At 38.7% G+C, this 23,063-nt stretch overlaps 7 protein-coding genes across 10 annotated transcripts; 3 read left to right on the top strand and 4 right to left on the bottom strand.

Annotated features, from left to right (window-relative positions):
- Positions 1-232: 232 nt before the first annotated feature.
- On the bottom strand, positions 233-4,787 carry LOC104715991 (ATPase 9, plasma membrane-type). Of its 2 annotated transcripts, XM_087466265.1 has the most exons (12): positions 4,268-4,787; positions 4,056-4,175; positions 3,858-3,956; positions 3,619-3,756; positions 2,646-3,530; positions 2,460-2,564; positions 2,056-2,365; positions 1,460-1,974; positions 1,208-1,381; positions 929-1,111; positions 652-836; positions 233-565 (listed from the first exon to the last, which is right to left on the bottom strand). In XM_087466265.1, the coding sequence occupies exons 1-12, from the start codon at positions 4,322-4,324 to the stop codon at positions 469-471; spliced, it is 2,868 nt and encodes a 955-aa protein (XP_087322391.1). In that variant the 5' UTR covers positions 4,325-4,787; the 3' UTR covers positions 233-468. The 2 variants fall into 2 exon arrangements, with proteins under 2 accessions (XP_087322391.1, XP_087322390.1); XM_087466264.1 differs by having other exon boundaries at positions 1,208-1,974; positions 4,268-4,579.
- A 202-nt stretch (positions 4,788-4,989) lies between these two features.
- Positions 4,990-8,474, bottom strand: LOC104714309 (protein RAE1). The gene is made up of 12 exons (XM_019229638.2): positions 8,134-8,474; positions 7,941-8,022; positions 7,393-7,479; positions 7,144-7,221; positions 6,854-7,047; positions 6,598-6,739; positions 6,281-6,361; positions 5,917-6,045; positions 5,729-5,806; positions 5,563-5,634; positions 5,314-5,394; positions 4,990-5,207 (listed from the first exon to the last, which is right to left on the bottom strand). The coding sequence occupies exons 2-12, from the start codon at positions 7,995-7,997 to the stop codon at positions 5,160-5,162; spliced, it is 1,047 nt and encodes a 348-aa protein (XP_019085183.1). The 5' UTR covers positions 7,998-8,022; positions 8,134-8,474; the 3' UTR covers positions 4,990-5,159.
- Positions 8,436-13,348, top strand: LOC104714308 (nuclear pore complex protein NUP96). The gene is made up of 6 exons (XM_010431622.3): positions 8,436-8,716; positions 9,256-11,783; positions 11,873-11,996; positions 12,113-12,261; positions 12,484-12,581; positions 12,947-13,348. Exons 1-6 carry the CDS (start codon positions 8,692-8,694, stop codon positions 13,149-13,151), a joined length of 3,129 nt encoding a protein of 1,042 aa, XP_010429924.2. The 5' UTR covers positions 8,436-8,691; the 3' UTR covers positions 13,152-13,348.
- A 126-nt stretch (positions 13,349-13,474) lies between these two features.
- LOC104715990 (uncharacterized) lies at positions 13,475-15,758 on the top strand. Of its 2 annotated transcripts, XM_019229637.2 has the most exons (10): positions 13,475-13,680; positions 13,796-13,898; positions 14,114-14,207; positions 14,311-14,385; positions 14,497-14,533; positions 14,656-14,739; positions 14,851-14,911; positions 15,037-15,143; positions 15,227-15,292; positions 15,383-15,758. In XM_019229637.2, the coding sequence occupies exons 3-10, from the start codon at positions 14,146-14,148 to the stop codon at positions 15,476-15,478; spliced, it is 588 nt and encodes a 195-aa protein (XP_019085182.1). In that variant the 5' UTR covers positions 13,475-13,680; positions 13,796-13,898; positions 14,114-14,145; the 3' UTR covers positions 15,479-15,758. The 2 variants fall into 2 exon arrangements, with proteins under 2 accessions (XP_019085182.1, XP_087322394.1); XM_087466268.1 differs by lacking the exon at positions 14,114-14,207 and having other exon boundaries at positions 13,538-13,680.
- A 132-nt stretch (positions 15,759-15,890) lies between these two features.
- Positions 15,891-17,818, bottom strand: LOC104754046 (deSI-like protein At4g17486). 2 transcript variants are annotated; one of them, XM_087466267.1, is made up of 3 exons: positions 17,198-17,818; positions 16,684-16,971; positions 15,891-16,318 (listed from the first exon to the last, which is right to left on the bottom strand). In XM_087466267.1, exons 1-3 carry the CDS (start codon positions 17,328-17,330, stop codon positions 16,053-16,055), a joined length of 687 nt encoding a protein of 228 aa, XP_087322393.1. In that variant the 5' UTR covers positions 17,331-17,818; the 3' UTR covers positions 15,891-16,052. The 2 variants fall into 2 exon arrangements, with proteins under 2 accessions (XP_087322393.1, XP_010474509.2); XM_010476207.3 differs by having other exon boundaries at positions 16,672-16,971; positions 17,198-17,730.
- A 970-nt stretch (positions 17,819-18,788) lies between these two features.
- On the top strand, positions 18,789-20,418 carry LOC104714306 (uncharacterized). Its single transcript, XM_010431619.3, has 4 exons — positions 18,789-19,180; positions 19,587-19,636; positions 19,738-19,790; positions 19,964-20,418. Exons 1-4 carry the CDS (start codon positions 18,876-18,878, stop codon positions 20,231-20,233), a joined length of 678 nt encoding a protein of 225 aa, XP_010429921.2. The 5' UTR covers positions 18,789-18,875; the 3' UTR covers positions 20,234-20,418.
- On the bottom strand, positions 20,353-23,061 carry LOC104714305 (uncharacterized). Its single transcript, XM_010431618.3, has 4 exons — positions 22,162-23,061; positions 21,621-22,027; positions 21,097-21,195; positions 20,353-20,851 (listed from the first exon to the last, which is right to left on the bottom strand). The coding sequence occupies exons 1-4, from the start codon at positions 22,954-22,956 to the stop codon at positions 20,638-20,640; spliced, it is 1,515 nt and encodes a 504-aa protein (XP_010429920.1). The 5' UTR covers positions 22,957-23,061; the 3' UTR covers positions 20,353-20,637.
- Between the last annotated feature and the right edge of the window lie 2 nt (positions 23,062-23,063).

The raw sequence follows: 23,063 nt of genomic DNA, 5'->3' as shown, positions 1-23,063 counted from the left end.
TTATAAAGTTTCTTTGGAAATATTAAATCTCTTCTCGTTTATCAGTCAAGGCCAAGAATCATCGCAGATCCAACACAGACACACTGGCTTGTACAGGATTGATTGGTATTGTTCATTCTCATTTGCAATGAAGAATAATGCATTCTTATTTTTGGTTTGATGTGCTTTTTCCTTTTGGCAGCAGGTTTAAAGACCAGAAGAAGAAACTCAATGGTGGAACAAGAAGAAAGAATTCTAAGTAATTGTAAATTCTTATTAGCTTTGTTAAGGCAAAAAAAAAAAAAAACAAGAATATATCAAAACAAATAAAGCAGCCAACAGCCACTGCTTATACAAGAAACCTCTTTTTTTTTTTTCTTTCTCTTTTTGAAGTATTTTCTAATGATGATGAAGGTGGTTTATTATTCAATACTCTTGCGGTTGGCAAAATTCTAAACTAAACTGAGTAACACACACTTGTTTCTGAAATCACAGGGTGTAGTGTTGCTGGATAGCCTCGATGTCAAGTCCCTTCTGCTTCACTACTGATTCCACGTGACCTTTCAATGTATGACGCTCTCTTAACCTGAAATTACAATAAGAGTAAAAGTTGTAAGGCCATATTCTGAGGAACACAATGTTATGGATTAATATCAGTTACTCGAGCGTTGCCTTGCGACTTCTGCCCGTCTCTTGGCCTGATCTGCTATCTCTGAAAGTTCTCTGTAAGTGCTCTTGTCGTTGAACATGTCTGAGCTTTGATGAGCAGGCTGCAATCCATGAAGGGTACGTTGAGCTTGTGCCCATTGTGCTTCCCTCTCTCCTTTTCCGTAGTCTTTCTTTGACGTGAAAGCGGTCTGCACGTAAGGAACTAAGAGTTAGCAACAGTAATGCAAAGACTAGTAGTGTTCTTCTTCTCATTATGTTATCGGTCTCCTCAAAAGCGCACCTTGTTCTCAATGACATTATCCCAAGCTCTACCACTTAGTGAATATCTGATGATGAACTTGAGGATATCCAATGGGATGTATGTAACTATAGTGTAGAGCCAGATAACTCCTGCCCACCCCCACCCAGTACCTCTGATTCTTGCAAAATCCCAGTTTGCGTACACGGCAATGAGAGTAGCAATCTAATTAAGTCAAGAAACAAGAACAGTGCGTCAGGTACATTGAGGCTTCTTCTTCTTCTTCATTATTTATATGTATTTAACAAGACTGGAACTCACCAGCTGAGCTATTAAAAAGGCAAAGATCAACCAGAAGCCAGGACGTTCAACATATGACCAGCTACGTGACCTTGTGACAAAGATAAGCGCCTGGCTAATGATACTAACTTGGAGGTAAATAGCTGATGTAAGCTCGTGCGGATTGCCACTGATAGATCTCACCCCAAACTTTGCCTGTATACCAGCAACAAACTGATGATCAAAGACACTTACTTGAAAGATCTTCATAATAGTAAGGTAGAGTACTCTTACCGAGAAGAAGTCAGTGCTCTCTGCAGCCCAGAAGAAAACCACAGTCATGACTGCTAGGTAAGTGCCAAGAACAACGCCGGTGGCAAATATCTCTTTGAGCTTCCATGAATCAGGAAGTGGAGAAGGCTTTACTCTGTCCTTTGCTATCGTCATGATAGTTCCATCATTCAGGATTGCGATTACCAACACCATGAATGGTGAGAAGTCGAACTTCCATATGAGTGCAAGAAGCAGAAAGCCCATGACTACACGGATTGTGATGGAAACTGCATAGATTGTGTAGTTCTTCATTCTCTGGAAGATGGCTCTGCTCGTTAAGACAGCACTAACTATGACACTGAGACCTGGCTCGGTTAGTACAATGTCAGATGCACTTCTCGCTGCATCAGTCGCGTCAGCGACAGCTATTCCAATGTCAGCTCTCTTGAGAGCCGGGGCATCGTTCACCCCATCACCAGTCATGCCACAAATGTGCTTCATATCCTGGAGCCTCTTAACAATCTCATACTTGTGCTCTAATCAGACAGATGGAAACAGATTCATTGGTGAGAATACATCAAGAGAAAATGTTTTACATTAGGTTTGACTGTTATTACCAGGGAAGACACCGGCGAATCCATCAGCCATCTCGATGAGTTCATCAACAGGAAGGCTAGATATCGATTCATCCTTCTCCTGCCCAAGTAGAGCAGAAGAAGGATACATGTTGGTACCCATACCAAGCCTACGACCAGTTTCCTTACCAATGGCGAGCTGGTCACCAGTGATCATCTTGACATTAACTCCGAGATCAAGGGCACGCCTGATTGTCTCTGCACTGTCATGTCTTGGAGGGTCAAAGAGAGGTAAGAGACCAAGAAACTGCCATGGCTCTCCAGGGCTGCTCTTGTCTTTCTCAGAGACAGTCTGAAAATTCAATATAGGAAAAAGAGCTAGCATTTAAAGGGAAAGAAGCACACATGAATCCAAAATTTATGGGATTGGCACTAAATCTTATTACCTGTCTGCCAACAGCAAGAGAACGAAGTCCTCTGTCAGCAAACTTGTCAATGATGTCATGAGCTCTCTTCTTTGCATCCTCCCGAAGGTTACAGAGCTCAATGATCTAAAAGTTACAAAGAACAAATCAATGGGAAAGAACTTGAGAGAAGAAGGACATAAAGAATATGAATTCATTAATTATTACTTGCTCTGGTGCGCCTTTGCTGACACGGTGCCAGTTTCCATTAGCGTCAATGTAAGTGATAGCAGTGCGCTTATCCACGGGGTTAAACGGAAAGAAATGGACTTCAGTGATGCCCTCTCTTGCTTCTCTGGGATCTCCAAGCATTCCTACAATGCAAGCATCAATAGCATCTTGGTTTTCAACTCTAGAGGCTCTTGCTGCATTCACAAGAAGCTGATCCTTGTCCAAGTCTTTGACAAAAACCTCAACCATGCTCTTGTCAACCGTAAGCTTGTTGAGTGTAAGAGTTCCAGTCTTGTCACTACATAAAACATCCATTCCAGCCATTTCTTCAATTGCTGTCATTCTCTTAGTGATTGCTCCTTGCTGAGAGAGACGGTGAGATCCAATGGCCATGGTGACAGACAAAACAGTCGGCATTGCAATAGGGATTCCTCCAATGAGAAGTACCAAAAGGTTGTCGATTCCATCTCTATACGCACGGTGCTGAATAGGATACATCACAACAATCTCGATGATCATACCTATCCCGATCGAGCAGATGCAGAAGTTACCAATGGCAGTCAACACTTTCTGGAAATGGCCTTCTTGGTTTGTGCTGTCTACAAGATGAGCAGCTTTGCCGAAGAAAGTATGAACACCAGTAGCGATCACAACAGCTTCTATCTCTCCTTGCTTGCAGGTGGAGCCTGAGTAGACTTCTTGGCCCGGATTCTTGGTTACTGGTAAAGACTCACCAGTGAGAGCAGATTGATCAACCTTGAGAGGATCACCGTCCAAGAGACGACCGTCTGCTGGAATAATGTCACCCAATTTGATGCTGATGATGTCTCCGGGAACCAATATAGCTGCCTCTTGCTCGTTCCATTTCCCATCTCGCAGAAGCTTTTACAAGGATTTTAAAATGATTAATGATATATCCCCAAATTTGATATTACGTAGAGCTAATTTAAGAATTGTATATAACTTATACCTTGGTTTTGGGAGCTAGACCGGCCATCAAAGCGGCAGCAGCATTTCCGGCGTTGTTTTCTTCAATGAAACTGATGGTAGAGTTGATGACTAGAAGAACCGTGATACCCACGAAATCTTGCCAATCCGGTGGCCTTCCCTGCACAAGGCAATGAATTTTACAAAGATGGATGATCACAAGTGTGTGCAAAGAAGGAAGGAAAAATAAGAGAGGAAGTAAGGTAAGTTAAGGTGATATACTCCTCCGTTGGCCAAGGCGATGGCCATGATAGCAGCCAACTCCATGACCCATGAGAGAGGGTTCCACATAAAACCTAAGAACTTCAAAACCTTGCTTTCCTGTGTGGATTATAAACAATATTAAAAGTGTTTTAGATGTCGTTTCTTGGGAGTGAAGAAAAAATATGAAATATATGTTTTTCGAAAGTCTATGTATGCCTTTTTCTCTTCGAGCTTGTTAGGACCGAAGATTTCGAGACGAGTTTGGCCTTCCTCACTGGTGAGTCCTTCCCTTGTACATCTGAGCTGCGTAAGGACCTCCTCGATCGGTATTTTCTCCTGTTCAATACCGAAAATTAGCTAGCGAAATCAAAGTAAAAAAGAAAAAGAGTGGGAAAGAAATCATAATTAAGCAAATGTAAGTTACTAACAAGATTGATGCCTTCGTTCTTGATATCGTCCCAGCTAGAATCTTTCCCTGCCGCCATATTGTGTGTTCAGAAACAGGGGTGTTTCGTTTCTTTCTCCTTTTTCTTTTTTCACTCTCTTTCTTTCTTTCTTTCTTGACAAATATATATTATTTTTTTCCAAAAGTTTCTCTCTGTGGCAGTATTTTTCTTTTTCAAACTGAAATTTTCTCTCGATCTTTTTTTCTTTTCTGTTGTTCTTATTTTAAACGAAACAGAAGAACAAAAGGGAGAAAAACAAAAACAAATTATTATTTTTTTATATATAGAAGAATTGAAGGAAATTGGAGTTGAAGATGCAGTGGGTTATATAGGTAAGGGTGAAGAAGAAGAAGAAGAAGAAGTATGAGAGTTTGTAAGCGAAGGAAGAGGCGCGAGTTTTTCTACTTTTGGACAATGTCTTGTGTGTCTCCCAGTTCCTTCGCTCACTCCCCCTCTTTCATCTCCTCTTTCGACTAATCAACTGCCAAGTGTTTTCTTCCTCTCTCTCTCTCTCTCTTCTTCACTAACTAACTTTATAACCATTTTTAGAAGAATTGTAGTTTTCTAATATTAAAACTCTTTTACATAAAAAACTTGTTATTATTTTTATTCGAGTTGCGCAATATTGAACTTTAAAATGATTTGATTATCGAATAAGGGAGCAATAGAAAAGTTCCTAATACGATCTGATGAGATATGATGAGTGAGATAAGAGGGTTCCATATTTGAGCCAAAGTCAAAAACATCGAAAAATTTTACTTTAGAGAAGACTATATGCTAAGTGTCATCAACTAAGTATTAGACAACGACGCCCAACGAATTATAGAAGCTAAACAAAATCACAAATCCGACTAAGCAAAGTCTAAGCGACATCTCATTTTCTGCCAGTTGCAACTCTTGGCTTCGCCTTCACCTCGTTTTCCTGCAATATTCATTCAAAAACAATTCCATCGGTTAAATTACAGCAGACTAATGTTTTGGAAAAACATAATACTGTACTACTATTAGGATAGGATTGACCAACACACCTGTGGCAGGTGCAAGAATATGCTGCTTTTTGCAGTTGCCGGGTTGTGATTCTCTGCACCTTTGCTCCAATCATAGCAAGCCTACAATGGCATGTTTATAAATTTTTCATAATATATATATATATATATATATATATATCTTCTCGAAGTTTTGCAAGCTCATGATGGTTTTCTAGAGTCTTAGTAAAAAGATCATTTCAATTTTGCAGATAAAAAATAAAGTGAAACCAAACAAGATTTATATCATACCGCATATGCATATATCGAGCCATCATGGTTGAACGAACTGCAAGGAATTGGCTGATTGCACCTCGCCATGGCCTGACAATTGTGGAGAACAAGATACACAACTATTAGATGTTACATACACAAAGAAGAAAGCTCAATCAAAAGTACAGATACAACGTGAACATACCTTGAGTCTTTGTTTACTATCCTTGTCCCAGAAATTGAAAGCACCATCAGAGCCAGCAGTAGCAAAAGTTCCATGTACCTTAAATACACAACAACTCAAACAATCAATTTCATCACTCGGACCCTCAACCATTGTGCTCAAGGCTTAAGACTACACAAAGAGTATAACAACAGAGCCATAAAGCTTACCGGGTGGAAGTTCAGAGAGTTCACAGAATATATCTCGTTGTTATCTCTGTGGCATTTGAATGTAAAGTTTTTGCCCTGTTGAGAATCATCCAGATGATGGACACCAACCCGACCCTCAATTGAACCAACCTACAGAGCGCATTGGGTCTGGTTAATTTTCATATTTAACACTTTGTGATCTAGATAGGATTTAAAGATGTGACTTGTAAAACAACAACAAATATCAAACTACTATATATTGTTTACTAGAAAAAACCTATAGAACTTTCACGAGATTAAATAAATGTTAGCATCTAACGAACAAGCTAATTCCTCTGACTTTGAATTAACCAAAACACAATAGAAACTATATAAGAAGACTTACCAAAAATCCTTGCTGATCAGGGAAGGCAGTAACACACCTCGTCTGGTACTTTAGAGGGGATTGAATTCTCTTGAACTCAGTCTACAATTTACATAAGAGAAACTGTTAATCTAAAGGTGAAAGCCTGTTCATGAGTCAGAAGACTGGGAGACCTATTCTTTGTAAGAAAATAGCATATGGACATCTATAACTTTTCCAAAATGTTGATGCTAAATAGATAATGAATTCCCGAAACCATACGAGGCTCACAGTATTCATAGCACTCAGAAACTCACATGCGCAAGTTAGAGTATGGAGCAACAAGGGAAAATTCTTACCTGAGGATTTTGCAAGTTGAAGACTATCAGATTTCTATCGGCAGTTCCGACAACCATCAGAGGATGCTTTACAGACAATGCATAACATTTATCTGGAAGTTGTTGGGTATGCACAGGGTTTTGCTGTCTTGTGTCCCAATATCTGGAAGGCAAACCAATATACATCATTAGAGATATATGGCACAATATAAATTAAAGTCAACATTCTATCATTTGCTACAGTTGGTCATAATATATAATGAACAATCATTCTTACTTCAAAGTTCTATCCCAACTTCCAGTTGCGAGAAGGTTCATTCCGGGGATCCAAGCCATAGCTACGATAGGACCCTCATGCATAGCAACAGTTACAGGTTGACCACCAGACAACAAGGGCCACATTTTAGCTTGCTTATCACATCCACCGCTGAAGACTGTGGTTCCATCATCTTTCCAAGCAGAACACAGAACCTTCATCACAAGAAAAGGAAAAGATAAAGTCATCAGATTCAAAAATCTAAAAGAAAAGAAAGCAAGAGAAGAAGATAGAAAGCAATAACATATTACCGGCTGATCATGCGATATTGATGCTTTCGGAGCACTGGCTATAGAGGTGCCACTACGGGATATCTCCCAACACCTCACCTGCAATAGAAGAAGAAAACTCACATGTTACAACGTATATATACATGTCCAGGTTTCAGTGGGTGGAGATGAAAAAGTGCAGAGAAACTGAACTAAGACATGTGTTCAACAATAGTATTAGGACTAACAAGTACGAATTTAAGCCATGGAGCCAAAGAACTAAGAAAAAACCTGATTGTCCCATGAAGTGGCCACTAGTATATCCGCTCTTGGACTAAAACTCAAGCTCGAAATAGAGTCCCCTGGTGACGGAGTAACCTGCAGGAAAACGAATATATATGTGAACTTTATACTACAAATAGAAAGACGAGCTTTAAAATATATCCCAGAGACACTGCAACCATCACAAGTACACGTTTAACAAGGAAATTTAACCCCTTCCCAGAAGAAGACTTCAATTTTAGCTTTCTAAATCATTGATTGGATACATTATAGACAAATCTCACAACAATTGAAATAAGCCGGAAAAAAAGAAAGTTAAATCAGAAAAACCCTCCCATCGATCTCAGCCGTAAAACCCTAGAACACTAACAGCAAGATTCAGTCAAGATTAAAACGAAGGATCTTAAAACCCTAAAGCGAACACCCCCAAAGCAAAAACGCGTAGGGATTACAAGTGATCTCATGAATCAGACCGACAGAAACCCTAAATACAAAAACCTCGAAAACCAGAAATAATCAACCGCCATAGAAACCGAGAGAAATAGAAAAGAAAATACCTCGTAGGATTTGTTAGGGTTACTGTTTGTGTTAGCGGCCGCACCAAAAGTAGCCATTATCACGAGCCCGAGGTCGGATTAACTGTTAAAAAAGTTCAATTACAGGAGACAAAAATCACATATAAGTAATGCTTCTCTACAAGATTTATCAGAATGGGAAATCGAATCGAACGAGAGAATAAAAGAAACAAACCTAGAGAGAGAGAGGAAGGTCCGTCGGAGAGTTAAGTCTTTTCCGGTGAGCAGAAGAGGAGGGAAAACGAAGTTAGTCGGAAGAGAGAATGGGGCGAGCGACAAGTATTTATAAAAGTCACTGCGTCACATTGACGTCCGGCGAAGCGTTAAGCAGACGCTGGGATTAGAAAAGGAAAACCGCTGAGATTGAAAAAAAGAAAAGAAAAAGGAAAGCCCTTGTTGGGCCTATTCTATTGGGCCTTAGTATGGCCCAATATCTGACTTTTTACTTTTAAGTTCTTATTAACCGGTCGGGTCTTTAAACGGATCCTTAAACCCAACCTGGCAGATCTCTTTCTCTGCGGCGGCTAATTACTCCGACCACTTCAGTTCATTCTGTAGATGAAGAAAATTTAGGAGAATCTAAACGGTTTTAGCCTTTCATCCGATCATCGTCGCCCGCCGTTAGTTAGCGTCGCCTTAGTATTGGATTCGTTACAAAAAGCGGGAAGTTAGCGGTAGTAGGAAACCCTAGACTGTCGCTTTGCTTCGGTGTTTGTATCTGTTTCCGTCAATCATGACGTCTGTTCAACCATTTCGAGGTTTGTGTGAGCTATTGATGTTTTGGATTGATGCATAGCGTTCAGCGACAGAATCATGTTCGTCTTTTCAGTTTTCACAAAAATCTAGGTTAACGATGGTAGAATAGTGATACTGATGCTTACCAGTACAATGAGGTTTATTGATTTTTAACATCTACAGTAAAAGCCTTGTTCGACAGAATCATGTTTGTTTTACTGGATTGATTCACAGAACACTTCACAAACTTGGCCTTTTCTTAGATAAATCGATTCTCATTTGTTCTGTTTAACTGTTGATTCATTGCATTTCAAATATATTTAGTCGTTTTGCTTGATTTAGGTGAATTAGAAATTATTGCTGACTTACACTCTTATCAGATAAATACTGATTGCGGTAGTCTATCCTGTTGATAATTATTCTCTGCTAGGTTTTTAATTGACTTTGACAACTCAAGTTTGAGCATGTCGTGTGCGTTAACTTGTATCATCTGATGTTGAAAATTTTGTACTTCATTCTCTTAAGTTCTTGTATCTTACTTTCCAAAATTCTATGTTGACAGAGACTTCATGGATGGATGGTAATTTGGACTCGCAAAAGAAAAGAAGGATCTCCTTAGGTGGAGTTACTGCCCTAAGTGAAGAGATAACTGATTCATTGCCTATGTTAAATTCACCTGACTACTTCTTGAAGCCATGCATGTTGGAGTTAGTTGAGCGAGAAATTGAAAACCCTGGTTATTGCAGCAGGGTTCCTGATTTCACAATTGGTAGGATTGGTTACGGTTATATCAAGTTTCTTGGGAATACAGATGTTAGAAGGTTAGACCTGGATCAGATAGTTAAGTTTCAAAGGCACGAGGTGATTGTTTATGATGATGAGAGCTCTAAACCAGTTGTTGGCGAGGGACTTAACAAGGCTGCTGAGGTGACTCTTATCGTAAACATACCAAATCTAACAACTTTGGGGAAAGTGCAAGTTGACCATATTGCTTATAAATTAAGACAGAGCGCTGAAAGACAAGGGGCAACTTTCATCTCGTTTGATCCTGATAATGGTTTATGGAAATTTTTGGTTCCTCATTTCAGCAGATTTGGGTTGAGTGATGATGAGGCAGAAGATATTGCTATGGATGATGCCCCAGGTTTGGGAGATCCCGTAGGACTGGTTGGTGACAAGGTAGCTGATATTGTTGAAGAACATCAGATGGAAACTTCCGAGCCAGAGCTTTCTCACTCTCTTCCTGCTCATCTAGGACTTGATCCTAGAAAGATGAAAGAAATGAGAATGCTGATGTTTCCTAATGAAGATCTAAACGAAGCTGATGATTTTAGAGAGCAAACTTCACATCATATGGCATCCTTGACGAAACAAAATGTAAGACCTTCACAGAAAATTTCTCAAAGAAATAGTCATCAAGATACTCCACCAGTTTTGCGGAAAACTCCGCTTGCTTTACTGGAGTATAACCCTGGTAATGATAAAAGCTCCCCTGGTAGTATCCTGATGGTCCAACAAAATAAGAATCTGGCAGTGAAAAAGTCGAAAATGGGAGGTTTCGAGCTAGACATCAGCCATGTAACGCCAGTATCTGATAACTATTCTCGCAATGTTGTGGATGCAGCATTGTTTATGGGAAGGTCTTTCCGAGCAGGTTGGGGACCAAATGGTGTCCTTTTTCACACTGGTAAGCCAATATGTAGCTCCAGTTCTCAGATGGTATTGTCTTCTGTGGTCAATAAAGAAAAGATAGCAATTGACAAAGTGGTTTGGGATAGAAAGGAAAAGGTTCAGAAAGAACTTATTGATTCTGCATTCGAGGCTCCCTTAAGTCTCCACAAGGCATTGAAGCATGACGAAGAAGAAGTTACGTTTGGCTCTTTCAGTCTTAAACTTCAGAGAGTGGTCACTGATCGTGTAGTTCTTTCAGATATCTGCCGACACTATATTGGTGTAATCGAGAAACAGCTAGAGGTTGCTGGGTTGTCAAGATCTGCGAAGCTGTTTTCGATGCACCAAGTCATGGTGTGGGAACTCATAAAAGTTCTCTTTTCTGACAGACAGAGTACTGAAACGTTGAATTATGCAGCTTCTGATAATGAGGAAGACATGATGCAAGATGTGAAGGAAGATTCTGCAGAAGTTAATTCAGAAGCTCTTCCAGTTATCCGAAGAGCAGAATTTAGTTATTGGCTCCAAGAAAGTGTCAGTCACCGTGTACAAGAAGATGTGAGTGATCTAAATGGTTCTGGCTACCTGGAGCACTTATTCTTTCTTCTGACTGGACGAGAGCTTGATTCAGCAGTGGAACTTGCCATATCTAAGGGAGATGTTAGACTTGCTTGTTTGTTGAGCCAGGCTGGTGGATCAACTGTAAACCGCAATGATATCTTGCAGCAGCTTCACCTTTGGAGAAGGAATGGGCTGGATTTTAATTACATCGAGAAGGAGAGAATTAAGCTTTACGAATTGCTTGCTGGTAATATCCATGAGGCATTACAAGATTTTACAATTGACTGGAAGAGATTCCTAGGATTGTTAATGTGGCATCATCTACCTCCGGACAGTTCATTACCTGTCATCTTCAGAAATTATCAACTCCTACTAGATCAGGCAAAAGCCCCGTGTCCCGTCCCGATATATATTGACGAAGGACCTGCAGATGGGTTTGTAAGCAACAAGAAGCGTTCTGACCTTTTGTATTATCTTATGCTTCTACACAGCAAAGAGGAGGAAGAAATTGATTTCCTGAAGACTATGTTCAGTGCATTCTCTTCAACTGACGATCCACTTGACTATCATATGATCTGGCACCATCGAGGAATCCTAGAAGCAGTTGGAGCTTTCACTTCAGATGATCTTCACATTCTCGATATGGGATTTGTTGCACAGCTTCTCTCTCAGGGCCTTTGTCATTGGGCTATCTACGTTGTCCTTCACATACCCTTCCGTGAAGATCAACCATATCTACACGTCATTGTCATTCGGGAAATCCTGTTTCAGTTCTGTGAAATATGGAGTTCTATGGAATCACAACGGCAATTTATCAAGGACTTGGGTATCCCTTCTGAATGGATGCACGAAGCTCTGGTAAGGACAGTATATAAACACTATTCTTCTCTGCTTCTGCTAAAGGTACTTGTGGTTGCTGATTGCTGAATTATTTTATTGTGTTGCAGGCAGTTTACTACAATTACCATGGAGATTTCATAAAGGCTCTTGACCACTTTATTGAATGTGCAAACTGGCAAAGAGCTCATTCCATTTTTATGACGTCAGTTGCCCATTCATTATTTTTGTCAGGTAAGCTCCTTTACTTTCCATATTTTCAGAACCAACTGTTCAAATTAGATCATGATTCCGGTGTAGTGTAGGAAGGATCTATCTGGAGTGATTTGTTTTATCTTAAATAAATGCAGCTAACCATTCAGAAATATGGAGAATTGCTACTTCAATGGATGATCGCAAATCTGAGATTGAAAACTGGGATTTGGGTGCCGGTATATACATGTCATTTTATTTACTTAAGAGTTCACTGCAAGAAGATGCTGATACGATGGTAGAACTGGTATGTGTAACTCCCCTAGCTTTTAAATTGCTTAAACTTTGATTGTGCTGTTGTCGACCATATAGATTGTACAATATATCATTTCTTGCACTGATACTCAACGAGATTGCTTTAAACACTGGAACTTACAATCCTATGATCATGGGCATAAGAGTCTTATTTTCTTGATATGTAAACACGTGTATGAATGATACAAACAAGATAACTCCTTTGCTTCCACAGGAACCCCTTGAGAGCAAAAACGAGTCGTGCAGAAGTTTCGTCGGTCGTTTAAACGAATCATTGGCTGTTTGGGGTGACAGATTACCAGTTGAAGCTAGGTAAGTACCTTATATGACTTGCATGACCCTACTTCGTTCCACTCGTTTGTATAGAATTTAGATCATTCCCTATAGGATACGACCGCTTCTTACATAAATAAGTTATCATAACCTAGAAAATAAGACATAATGGAGAAATTCTGGATGGGTGCCTTCTAAAATTGGTGGGATCCATAGTGATTGCTCCTAAACTAAGTAGTTGGCTTCTGATGACAACACAGCCCAAGTTTGCTGTGTGGACAGATACGGGTCAAACATATGGCACATTATATGTTTTCATGCTTATTAAAACCTTTTGTAGCATTTTGGTTGCAAGTTGTAGAGAGACACTTAAACGCAAAAATGTTGGTTTTTGACTGGTGCAGAGTGGCATATTCAAAGATGGCAGAGGAAATATGCGATATGCTTCTGTCAGATCTAAGCAATGATCCAAGTCGAGAGACACAGCTAAGCTGCTTTGAGACAGCCTTCGATGCCCCATTGCCAGAAGATGTGAGATCAACGCATCTGCAAGATGCTGTGTCACTATTCTCACTATATCTCTCAGAGAGCGGCCAAATCTCAGCTTAGTGGAAAACAGAGATAATTCTCTTGAAGAGGGTCTTTTAACCTGTTTGTGAAACAGATTCAGTGTGCTTTTTTGTCTTGCGTCTGTTCCTCCTACCTTAGATGCGTGAATGATTTTTGATTTGGTCGTGTTGGTTGTTTAAGGCAAATACGCAAATCTGATAAATATTTTGTTAAATAACAAAAAAGATGTTAAATTAGTTTTGTCTTTGTCACTTGTCAAATTGAAAAACGGATTGCATACTCAATTTTGACACTTTTAAAAAAAAAAAATGATGTTTGCTAAAAACTGTTTGTAAATACAGATATTTTTTTAAAAAGTGGAAATATATAAAGTTATTGTAAGAATTAGGAATTACTATCGCATTAAAAAAATGTGTGTGTAATAATAATAAGATAGAGAACATAAAAAAAAAACACGTAAGCTAAGCTAGTTTTGAGAGGTGGACTCGTCTCGTCGTCGTCTTCTCTAATTTTTGCGTCGTCTCCGAATATTTGCTTCAGCTTGAAGGTTCCCTCCTCCGCTTCGCTGGTGGGTACCTTCCTCCTTCTCCTATTCTTTAATTGCCTTTTTTTTTCTAGGATTCATCAAATTTTTTAAAAAAATCTTTTCTTTTTCGTCTGGAAAATTGAAATCTCTCCTCAAGTTGTGTGCTCTCTCTCTATCTCTCTTACTCGCGCCTTGGTTGAAGAAATCGGGTCAACCCAGTTCATTTACATCATCTTCAGCCACGGATCTCTTTCGCTCAGGTACCCTTCTCTCCTTGCTTCTACTTTTTTTTTAATGTACTTATCCTTTGGAATTGCAATTCTCTTTACCAAATCTAAAACTACTATTTGTTGTTATCTGCTGCTGTATAAAAATGTTCACTTTTTGGTCAATATATAAGAATTTGTGGTTTCTTCTACTACTCTAGGAGTAAGTAAGTAACAATATATACATGTGTTGTTGTTGGTTCTCTCAGCTTCGAGTAAGGGGTCCTCCAACTCCAAAGGGATGGATCGCATAGATCACTTGTTTAATCACTATGCCAATCGATCTTCTTCCCATTTAATTGAGTAACTCTTTCTTATTTTTCTTTTGCTGCTTTGCGAAACGAATATTCAATATTGTACCAATCAGTCACATTCTATTATTCTCTGTTGATTTTTCTGCCAACAGTCCTGAAGGAATTGAGGAACTTTGCTCCAATCTGGAAGTACCTCATACTGATGTCAGGATCTTGATGCTTGCTTGGTAACTCATCTATCAACCCCCCCCCCCCCCCCCTATCACTTGATTTAGTGTTTTTACCATTGTTCCGCACACAGCTGCAATTAAACAACCTTTACAATTCCCTTGTTGCAGGAAAATGAAGGCTGAGAAACAGGGTTACTTCACTCTGGTATATTTGGATTGTTCTCCCCTGTACATGAGTCTATCTTATACCAAATAAAATACACAACTTTGTTACTTACTATGATAGATTTTTTTTTGGCTGATCTTAACTCGCTTTGAACCCTATAGGAGGAGTGGAGAAGAGCACTTAAGGCGATGAGGGCTGACACTATCAGTAAACTGAAGAAAGCCCTTCCAGAACTCGAGAAAGAGGTTCACATTTTCATGCTTCATCTTTTGTTTTCACATTAATTGATCTCTTCTTTATTATGTCCTATGATCAAAATTTGTTAACTTTCTTTCTTATTTTTTACCTTTTCTTAGGTCAGGAGGCCGTCAAATTTTGCAGATTTCTATGTTTATGCCTTTCGGTATTGTTTGACAGGTAATCTAATTCTTATTTACTGCAGCATGCCATGATCATATAAATATAAGATGATTTATGTTTTCGCTTAGTGTGCTTGTGTGTGACCTTTGTGATGATTATCATTTATCTATCATCCCATCCAGAGGAAAAACAAAAGAGCATCGACATTGAGACGATTTGTCAACTCTTAGATATCGTCTTAGGGTCAACATTCCGTGCCCAGGTTGACTACTTTATCGACTATCTCAAGGTTTGGATCACTTTTTTATCTTCAAAATAACTCTGATCTTCGTTTTTTAAGTGTTGAGCAACTGTCATCCCAATTGTGAACAGATCCAAAATGATTACAAAGTCATTAACATGGACCAGTGGTTGGGATTTTATCGGTTCTGCAATGAGGTACGTACCTTCCATATTTCTGCAGTTCCTCAAATGACCTTCAACCAACCGTTCTTTGCATCTAAAATCTGCATATTTTTTACATTGCAGATAAGTTTCCCAGACATGTCCAACTACAATCCAGAACTTGCATGGCCATTGATTCTCGACAATTTTTTTGAGTGGATGCGCGAAAAACAAGCCTGAAACATATGCATATGCTTTTAACTTCTCACTTGTCCATCTCTGCTTCATATTGGTTCGCAGGAACAATTGGAGTGTTAGTGCCATTTTCAAGCTGAACGATCTCAAGTACATTTGTATTTTAGCTTCAAAACCAAACTATTACATACTTTAAATATGAATTATTGTTACCAGCCATGAACAGAGAGCAATGCTTGTGATATACTGTATGAGTCAACATTTAAATATTCTACTCTTATCTTAAGCTTTGGTGTTGTAATTGATTTGGCTCATGTTCTAAAAAGCCACCAGTGTCTGCTTTTCATCATTAACTTTTTGTTTGTCGGAAGTGGGAATATATTCTTTACTTTGTTATTTCTGATTGACTGAGATCTGATTTGATATATATAAATGTGTAAAAATAATATCCAAAAACTGAAACGAAAATGTAAATAAGATTTGCATATTAACAAGATTACAAAGCGCACACTCGAAATTAAAGGGGGAATAAAACAGAGTTGTCTCTCTCTCTAGTTGAGAGATCAAAAATGGAATTTCTAATAACACAACAAAAGCCATTTTTTTTTTTTTTATATAGTCAAACGGAGGAAGATCCGAGAATCAATGGCGATGAAGGTTGCAGAGCACGAGGACGCCTTTTCCTACTTCGACCGCGAACTTGAACTGACGGAGACGAAGACGACGACGAAGGAGTAGCGATCGTAGACCCCTCTTCTCTGCTTGATGCACTCGTCAGTTTCTTCTTTTCAGTTTCTGCTTCACATAATTTGTCTTGATTGATTCTGTTGTTTCCAAGCCTGGTCGCGTTTATGGTCGCAGGAAGCACACAGTTGCACATGAACCCTGAATTAACCAACACACAACAATTCAGAAGAACTTCAGAACACAGAAGAAACAGAGTCCTGTCCAAAAATGCTAACTTTAAGCCAAACATAAGTCAGTAGCTGTTCTTATCGATCATAAAACGTACATATCAATAAAATCAGAAGCTGAACTTTGGCACTCAAGCATAAAGATGGAATCATCCAAGCAAAACCCGAGAAGAAATAAGCTAAACCCATTTTACATTATATAGTGATGCTAAGACTCAATGGCACCCACTTCCAAACATAACTAGTTGATTCAGTCTCTCTCTGACTCTAACCTCAACCACTAAAAAAAGAAAACAAAAATGCTAAAGAAAGAGGGGGAGTTACCAGAGATTTTACCGATTCTTGCAAGACGGTTAACCCAACTAGGGATAGGATTGCCAGTCAACTTAATACAAGTCTCGTCGCAGAAATGGTTGCAGTTCTTGGTGATGAGATTGTAAGAACTCCCCTTGTACTTGTCAGCAAGTTGTTCCATTGTAGCTCTAACTTCCAAAGGACCAAGATCCGTTTTACCAATCAGAATCGATTTCCTAAACGTAAAGCCTTCACATTGCTTAGGTTCTCCTTCGAAAATCCCAGTGCTTGGATATTCATGAGCTCCAAATGCATACTCTATACCATGAACTATACACCACAACAACCAACAACAACAAATGAAACTTAAATCTAAACTTGGGAATTATAAATGACTTGAAATCCCCAAGAAAAATCCGATCTAATAGTATGATATATAATCTACGACAACTAGTCCTTATTTAGATCTAAAACATGAACATCCGGAGAAACCAAATTCAAGAAAATTCAAGAAAGTCCAAGAAACCAAAAAAAAAAAGGAAAAAAAGAGACAAACCTTCAACACCGGAATGGTAAACGCCAAGACCGAGCCAGTAAGCATAGCCATTAAAGGGAGTTAGATCGTAAACGTTGAGATAAACCGGAACATTTCCTCTATCCACAAAGCTTGAGTTTTTCCGGCAAAGCATTATCCTTTTTCCTTTCAAATTCTCTTCCCCCTCTCCCCCTCTCTTTTACAACTAAAGATCTTTCTCACTCATTTGACTACCGGAAAGAAGTAAACAGAGAGAGAGAAGAAAAAAAAAAAAAAAAGATAAAAGACAGAGGAGAGAGAGAGTATCGCCGGCGTCAGAAATCAGCCGGACGGAAGCTTTTCCCGGTAGAAGATGACTGACTGGTTCGTCGTTCTTCCTCTATAATAATTATAAATAAAAAAACGGACTGAGTTGAGTTGAGTTGATGACAATTTATTTAAATAGATTTAAAGGAAGATAAATGAGCTATTAGTTACTAGTAGTTCTTTGAATCTTGAATAAACAAATTACCTTACTCTACTTCCCATAAAAACAATTTTCTCTTTTTGATACTAATTGCTTTTATTTTCACTTAACATATTTATTATATGATTTTCTTCATTACCGACGAATAAAATTTAATTATAAAATACGGCTAATATGTCAGTTACAAAGCCAATGAATAATAAATATGCTTAGAATTACTTTTTTAAATTAATATTGGCGGTATAATGCTTTAATAATTTACAGTTTGTTATATGGGGTCCAAAAAATAAAGCTTAATATTCCTTATCTTTGGAACTTTTTTTTGGTCTCAAGACCACCCTTTTTTCTTTTTCAATAGACCTTAAATTTTTTAATTAATATATGTGTGAAAAAGTGGTGCGACTAATTATGGTGCAAAATGTAAAGTGAGATTGTACAATAAACTGATTTTTTCTTTGGGAAAAAATATAATTTGTGGGGGAAAAAATTACACTAATTATGGATCTATGTTTGCTTATTGAATCTAGTGTCGACAACAATATTGTAATCGATCATTTGGCGTATATTCTTTTAGGCAATCAATTATTTAAAAAGCTTATTAAAACTAGATATATATATTATTCTTGAAAACTATATAATAATGTGCAAGATGTTGTAAAGACTATATATAAACTTTAAAAAAAAGAGTTTCGAGTTGTATGAAAAGTTCAACTTTCTATTTTGAAAATATGAAATAATTAGAGGCCTGCCACTAATTTTACATTGGTTAAAATTAAAACTCAAATTAAAATGCTTTCCTAGCATAAAATATACTAATAATTGTAACTAACTAAAAATGGAAAAGAAGAAAAAAATAGAGAGGTCGACATCGTAGCTCTCACAAATAGTCTACAGAGCTGGAAAAAGAAGAGGCAAACTGAAAGAGACCACTGAAAATAAAAGGTAACAAAAATTTCTTGACAAAGATACCACATTTTTTATTGTACTTACTAACTTTATGAAGCCCCCCCCCCCCCCCCCCCCCCCTTTGGTTTGGTTTTGTAATTAAAATCGTATCACAGAAATTGACGGATGACATCTGGAAGTGTTTTAATTAATTCGTTTGTCTGAACCATTAAATTGAAAATTAAATTGATCGAACCAATTAATAAACCCGAGACCGGTCCGGTTTCGGTTAACGCGGAAACCCACCACTAGCCTCCTCGATCAAAAAGACTGCGTTTTGAAACGCTCATGTGTAACCGCCGGGAGAGAGATCCCAGGATGATGATGATTCGCGGCAGGGGAGGCTCGTGGGTCGGACTCTCGACCCGGTTGAAGCTTTACGGGATCAGACGTCTCTGCACAAAAGGAGAGAATGGTGGTGGGAACAAACTCGAGAAGACGACGAGGGAATCTAGTGTTGTTGCTCATCAAAACGAGACTGAAACTAGTGTTGTTTCTCGCTACGATGAGCCGTATAAGAAACTCGATAAGCTCGATTTCGTGACCGCTGCCAAGATCTTGTTCACTGAACAACCCAAGACCAATAAATTTGGGTAATTTTTTTTACAGTTATGCCCGAGATTTTAAGAGGGTTTTTGCTTCATACCCTTCGTTGCTTTTGTCATTGATCTTGTCCCTTTTTGCTATGATGGGGTTTGATTCATGCTTCTATGAGCCTTTAAATCATAGAAAGACCCTCTCTTTTTGTATTGCCACTTACCATATAGATGTTCAAGTAAGTTTTTAGGCAAAGAGTAATGATGAATGTTACAGAACCTCTGAATTGTGGAATGTGAGCTTCTTTAGGCTGAAATCAATTAGGGGAGAGATCACTCAACACTGGTTCTCAATGTCTGCTGCTGTGATCTCTCTTACTTTCTGAAACTATCTCTCTTGTTTTTAGTATAAGTTGAGTTCTTGTAGTAAGTCCTCATTTGGATTTTTTGCTTTTTGTGTTAGGTTTGATTGGCATGTGGTTCAATTCATCATCGTCTGCTTGCCATCTGTAGGTATTGAAGTTTACTCACTTCTCCTTTCTCTCTTAATTCTTCAAATTCAATGCTGTTTCTGTCAAAGATCTCTCAGTGTTGGCTATTGATTCTTGTAACAGCTGTGTATCTGGTTGCTCAATATGCTCGCCGTAAAATGAAGATCATGGATGCTGTGAGTTAAACCCCGTCTTGTTCATTAGTAAACAGATAGATGAGTCTTTCTTTTATAGAGATTTGAGTCATATGTTGTTAGTGTTTGCCCCACCATGTTCATTCTAGCTAAATGCTGCCTATTATATCCTCTGAAGTCTGAACGAACATATGCCCCCATGATATTTTTCTCAGGAACTTGGAGAGAAGAAAAGGAAAGAAGAAGAAAAGAAAGAGAAAGAAGAAGCTGAACAAAAGGCGTTAGCAAAAGAAGCAGCAACCAAGTCTCACGACGAGCTAATGGAGATGAAAGAGAGACTTGGTAAACTCGAAGAGACAATCAAAGATATTGTTTTGGAAGCAAAGAAACCTTCAGGGAATGCTCCAACCAAAACCCAAGAAGATCAATCCACCAAACTCTCCCCAAAACAAGAACCAAAACCAGAAAAAAGATCACAAGGGTAATGTATAGAAGTAACCAGGTGATAAACCTCGTTGAGATGATTAGAAGGGAAACTTAGGTTGTAGATGAACAAGGATGTACCCTTTTGTGGGTTATTATGCTTTTGGAACTAATACAGTAGTTGATGCAATTCTCTGATTTCGCTTCTTACTTATTTATTCGGAAAGATACAAATTTCATTTCAAAATTTTGCCAAAAAGAAAAGCATCATTTTGCAGCAACCAGGTCTCACGAATGGAGCTGAAGGAGAGACGATAAAAAAAGAGATTGTTTTGGAAACAAACAAACCTCCCATCCAAAACCCAAAAAGCTACTACATTTTCAAAAAGAACCTCAATTCTTCTCAAGTCTTTATACATTTTGTAAGACCTTGTGATGATTGAAAATGGTAAAATATTATGCCTAGTTAGTTTGCTGTCCAAACATAGACCTGTCCTCCAGCTGTGGATCCTGCAAGCGTCCCAACATTGAGAGGATGGCAATTAATTCTGCTTGGAATAGCTTTCATCAGAGGGCTTTGCAGTGACATCGCTATTCGCTTTCGTTCTGGAGAGATCACATCAATTCCTTTTGACATATTTCCGATTATTATACATGAATCATCCCACCCCCACACTCCCCTGCAATCATAATTATTACCAGCTTCAAAAATTTTTCTTTTACAGGCAGAAAAAAGCAATGCCTACCTCTTTTCATTTCTCATATAAAGTGGAAAAAGAAGTATTGGTGGTCATAGGAACAGTGAAAGACTTGTAACAATTAGTTGTGTGCAGTTACTATTTTGGTCAGAACACAAGTGCATCAAATAAAAAAGTGTACATGAACTACTTAGAGGTTTATTAAGGTACAAGATACTGGAGCATACCTGAAATTGCAGATGTTCCTTAAAGTGCTATTTTTGTGATATATCATCGAAGCATCCTCGAAATTGCGGCCACTTAGAATACCAACATTGTTGTCACAACTACAAGGAAAATAAAGCTGAGAGACTTTAAGAGAGGCCTAAAGATACAAGTAGGAATAAAATAACCACTAGCATTCCACATGTTACCGATACAGTAAAAGAAAAATACCAGAGAGCTACATTATAAAAAGGAAATCAACTTCACTGACTCTATCCATGTTTACTCTCATCTCAGTAGGTAAAACTTGTACTGTTGTACATACTAAAGCAGAGTGACCATATCTTAACCATCAAGATTGATTTCTTCAGGGCAGTAATGTTTTTCAAAACCATCACGACATCATATCTTTACACATTTATGTTTCAAACAACATCTGAGGTGTTTTCTTGAACCAAAGAGATTACTAGCTAAACTGATATATGTTGTTCTTAATGGGATGTATTATGTATTGAACATAGTGATGAGAAAATTGACGAAGAGATACCTTGTAGTTGCAAGTGAAAGGCCAGAAGGTGAGAAATAAGCAGAGTGCACAGCCTTAGAATGATTTACAGTAGACAATGTTTTCGGTTTTTGGGCTCCCATACTTCTCAAGTCCCAGAGGCAAGCAGTTCCATCTGAGGAGCTTGTAGCCATGATATTGGGATTTTGCGGGTTGAAGTCTACAGAGTTAATCCTGAGTTCATGTAGCTCCCAATGGAAATCTGACTTTCCGGCTCGGAGGTCCCATAGATTGAACATTCCGTTTCCCTCGCTAAAGTATAAGCTTTGCTCATCATTTGGTCTCTGGGAGAGAGAATATATAGATTCATCCCGGGAACAAACAGAATCAAAAACCAATTTCTCAACATCCATCACCCGGATAAGACCATCGTAGCTGCTGGTAATAACCTGCCACAAAATGCACCCACAAAGAAATATGAAAAAAGAGATAACTTTTTCTCGAGCCAACAAATTTCAAACACAAAAGTACAAAAGAAAGACAAGTCCTTTAATTAATGGAAGCCTTACACTTACTTACTTACCCTAGAGAAAGAGTTTTGCTGAAACACAAGAGATGTAACTACGTTAGTGTGAGGGGTGAATAGGTAGATCCCATCATCATCATCATCACCCTGGCAATCCAAATTCCAAAAACCAACGCTCCCATGTGCGTCCCCTGCAGCAATCATCTTAACATCAAGGCAAGGCAAGAACTTTGCAACCAAAACTCTCCCAGGCACAACACGTGCTACATTATGCGGCTCTAAGCTCAAAGATTCCAGACCAAAACCAGTGGGCAAATCTGCCTCATCTCTATTATTGACAACACCACTAGTTCTACTTCTCATCACCATAGGAGGAGACTCGTTATCATCATCCTTAACCGCTACAGTTCCTCTGGAAATAACACCCAAAAGAGTATCAACAAATTGCGTAAGAGAATCATCCTCTCCTTCATAAGCCACATCGAATGGCATAGGAGTTGATGATGCCTTGTGAAGAGGCCTTGTGTTGTGGGTACGTTTGGTATTAGAGGGTAAACCAGCGGTATCTGGAGTCAAGCCTCTGGTGCGTTTAGACTTGCGGATGACTGTGGTGGGTTTGGTACTCTTCTTCACGTCTTCGCGAGTGGGTTTGGTTGCGACGGAGTGAAGAGAAGAAGCTTTGGCATGGACATTAAGAGCAGCCATCATCTCACCGTTCCTTCTTATGTTCTCCAATCTCTTCCGCTCGTACTCCGTCGCCATTGAAGCGTCAGTGAACAAAAAAGAAAGAGGCTTTTTAATGTTGTAATCGGAAAAGAAAAAATGAACTGTAAGACCTTGAAAAGGTAACATCTTTATTAGCCCCGGGGATGGGCGGTAGAATCGAATCACATTTCCCGCCAAAATAAAAAACCTTGAGAGATGGTAGATGAAGGAGCTTTCATTTGTTGACGACTCAG

This window comes from Camelina sativa, chromosome 9, assembly GCF_030686135.1.
Source record: "Camelina sativa cultivar CO46 ecotype springtype chromosome 9, ASM3068613v1".
Lineage (NCBI taxonomy): Eukaryota > Viridiplantae > Streptophyta > Magnoliopsida > Brassicales > Brassicaceae > Camelina > Camelina sativa.
This window is presented reverse-complemented; position numbering and strand designations above follow the sequence as displayed.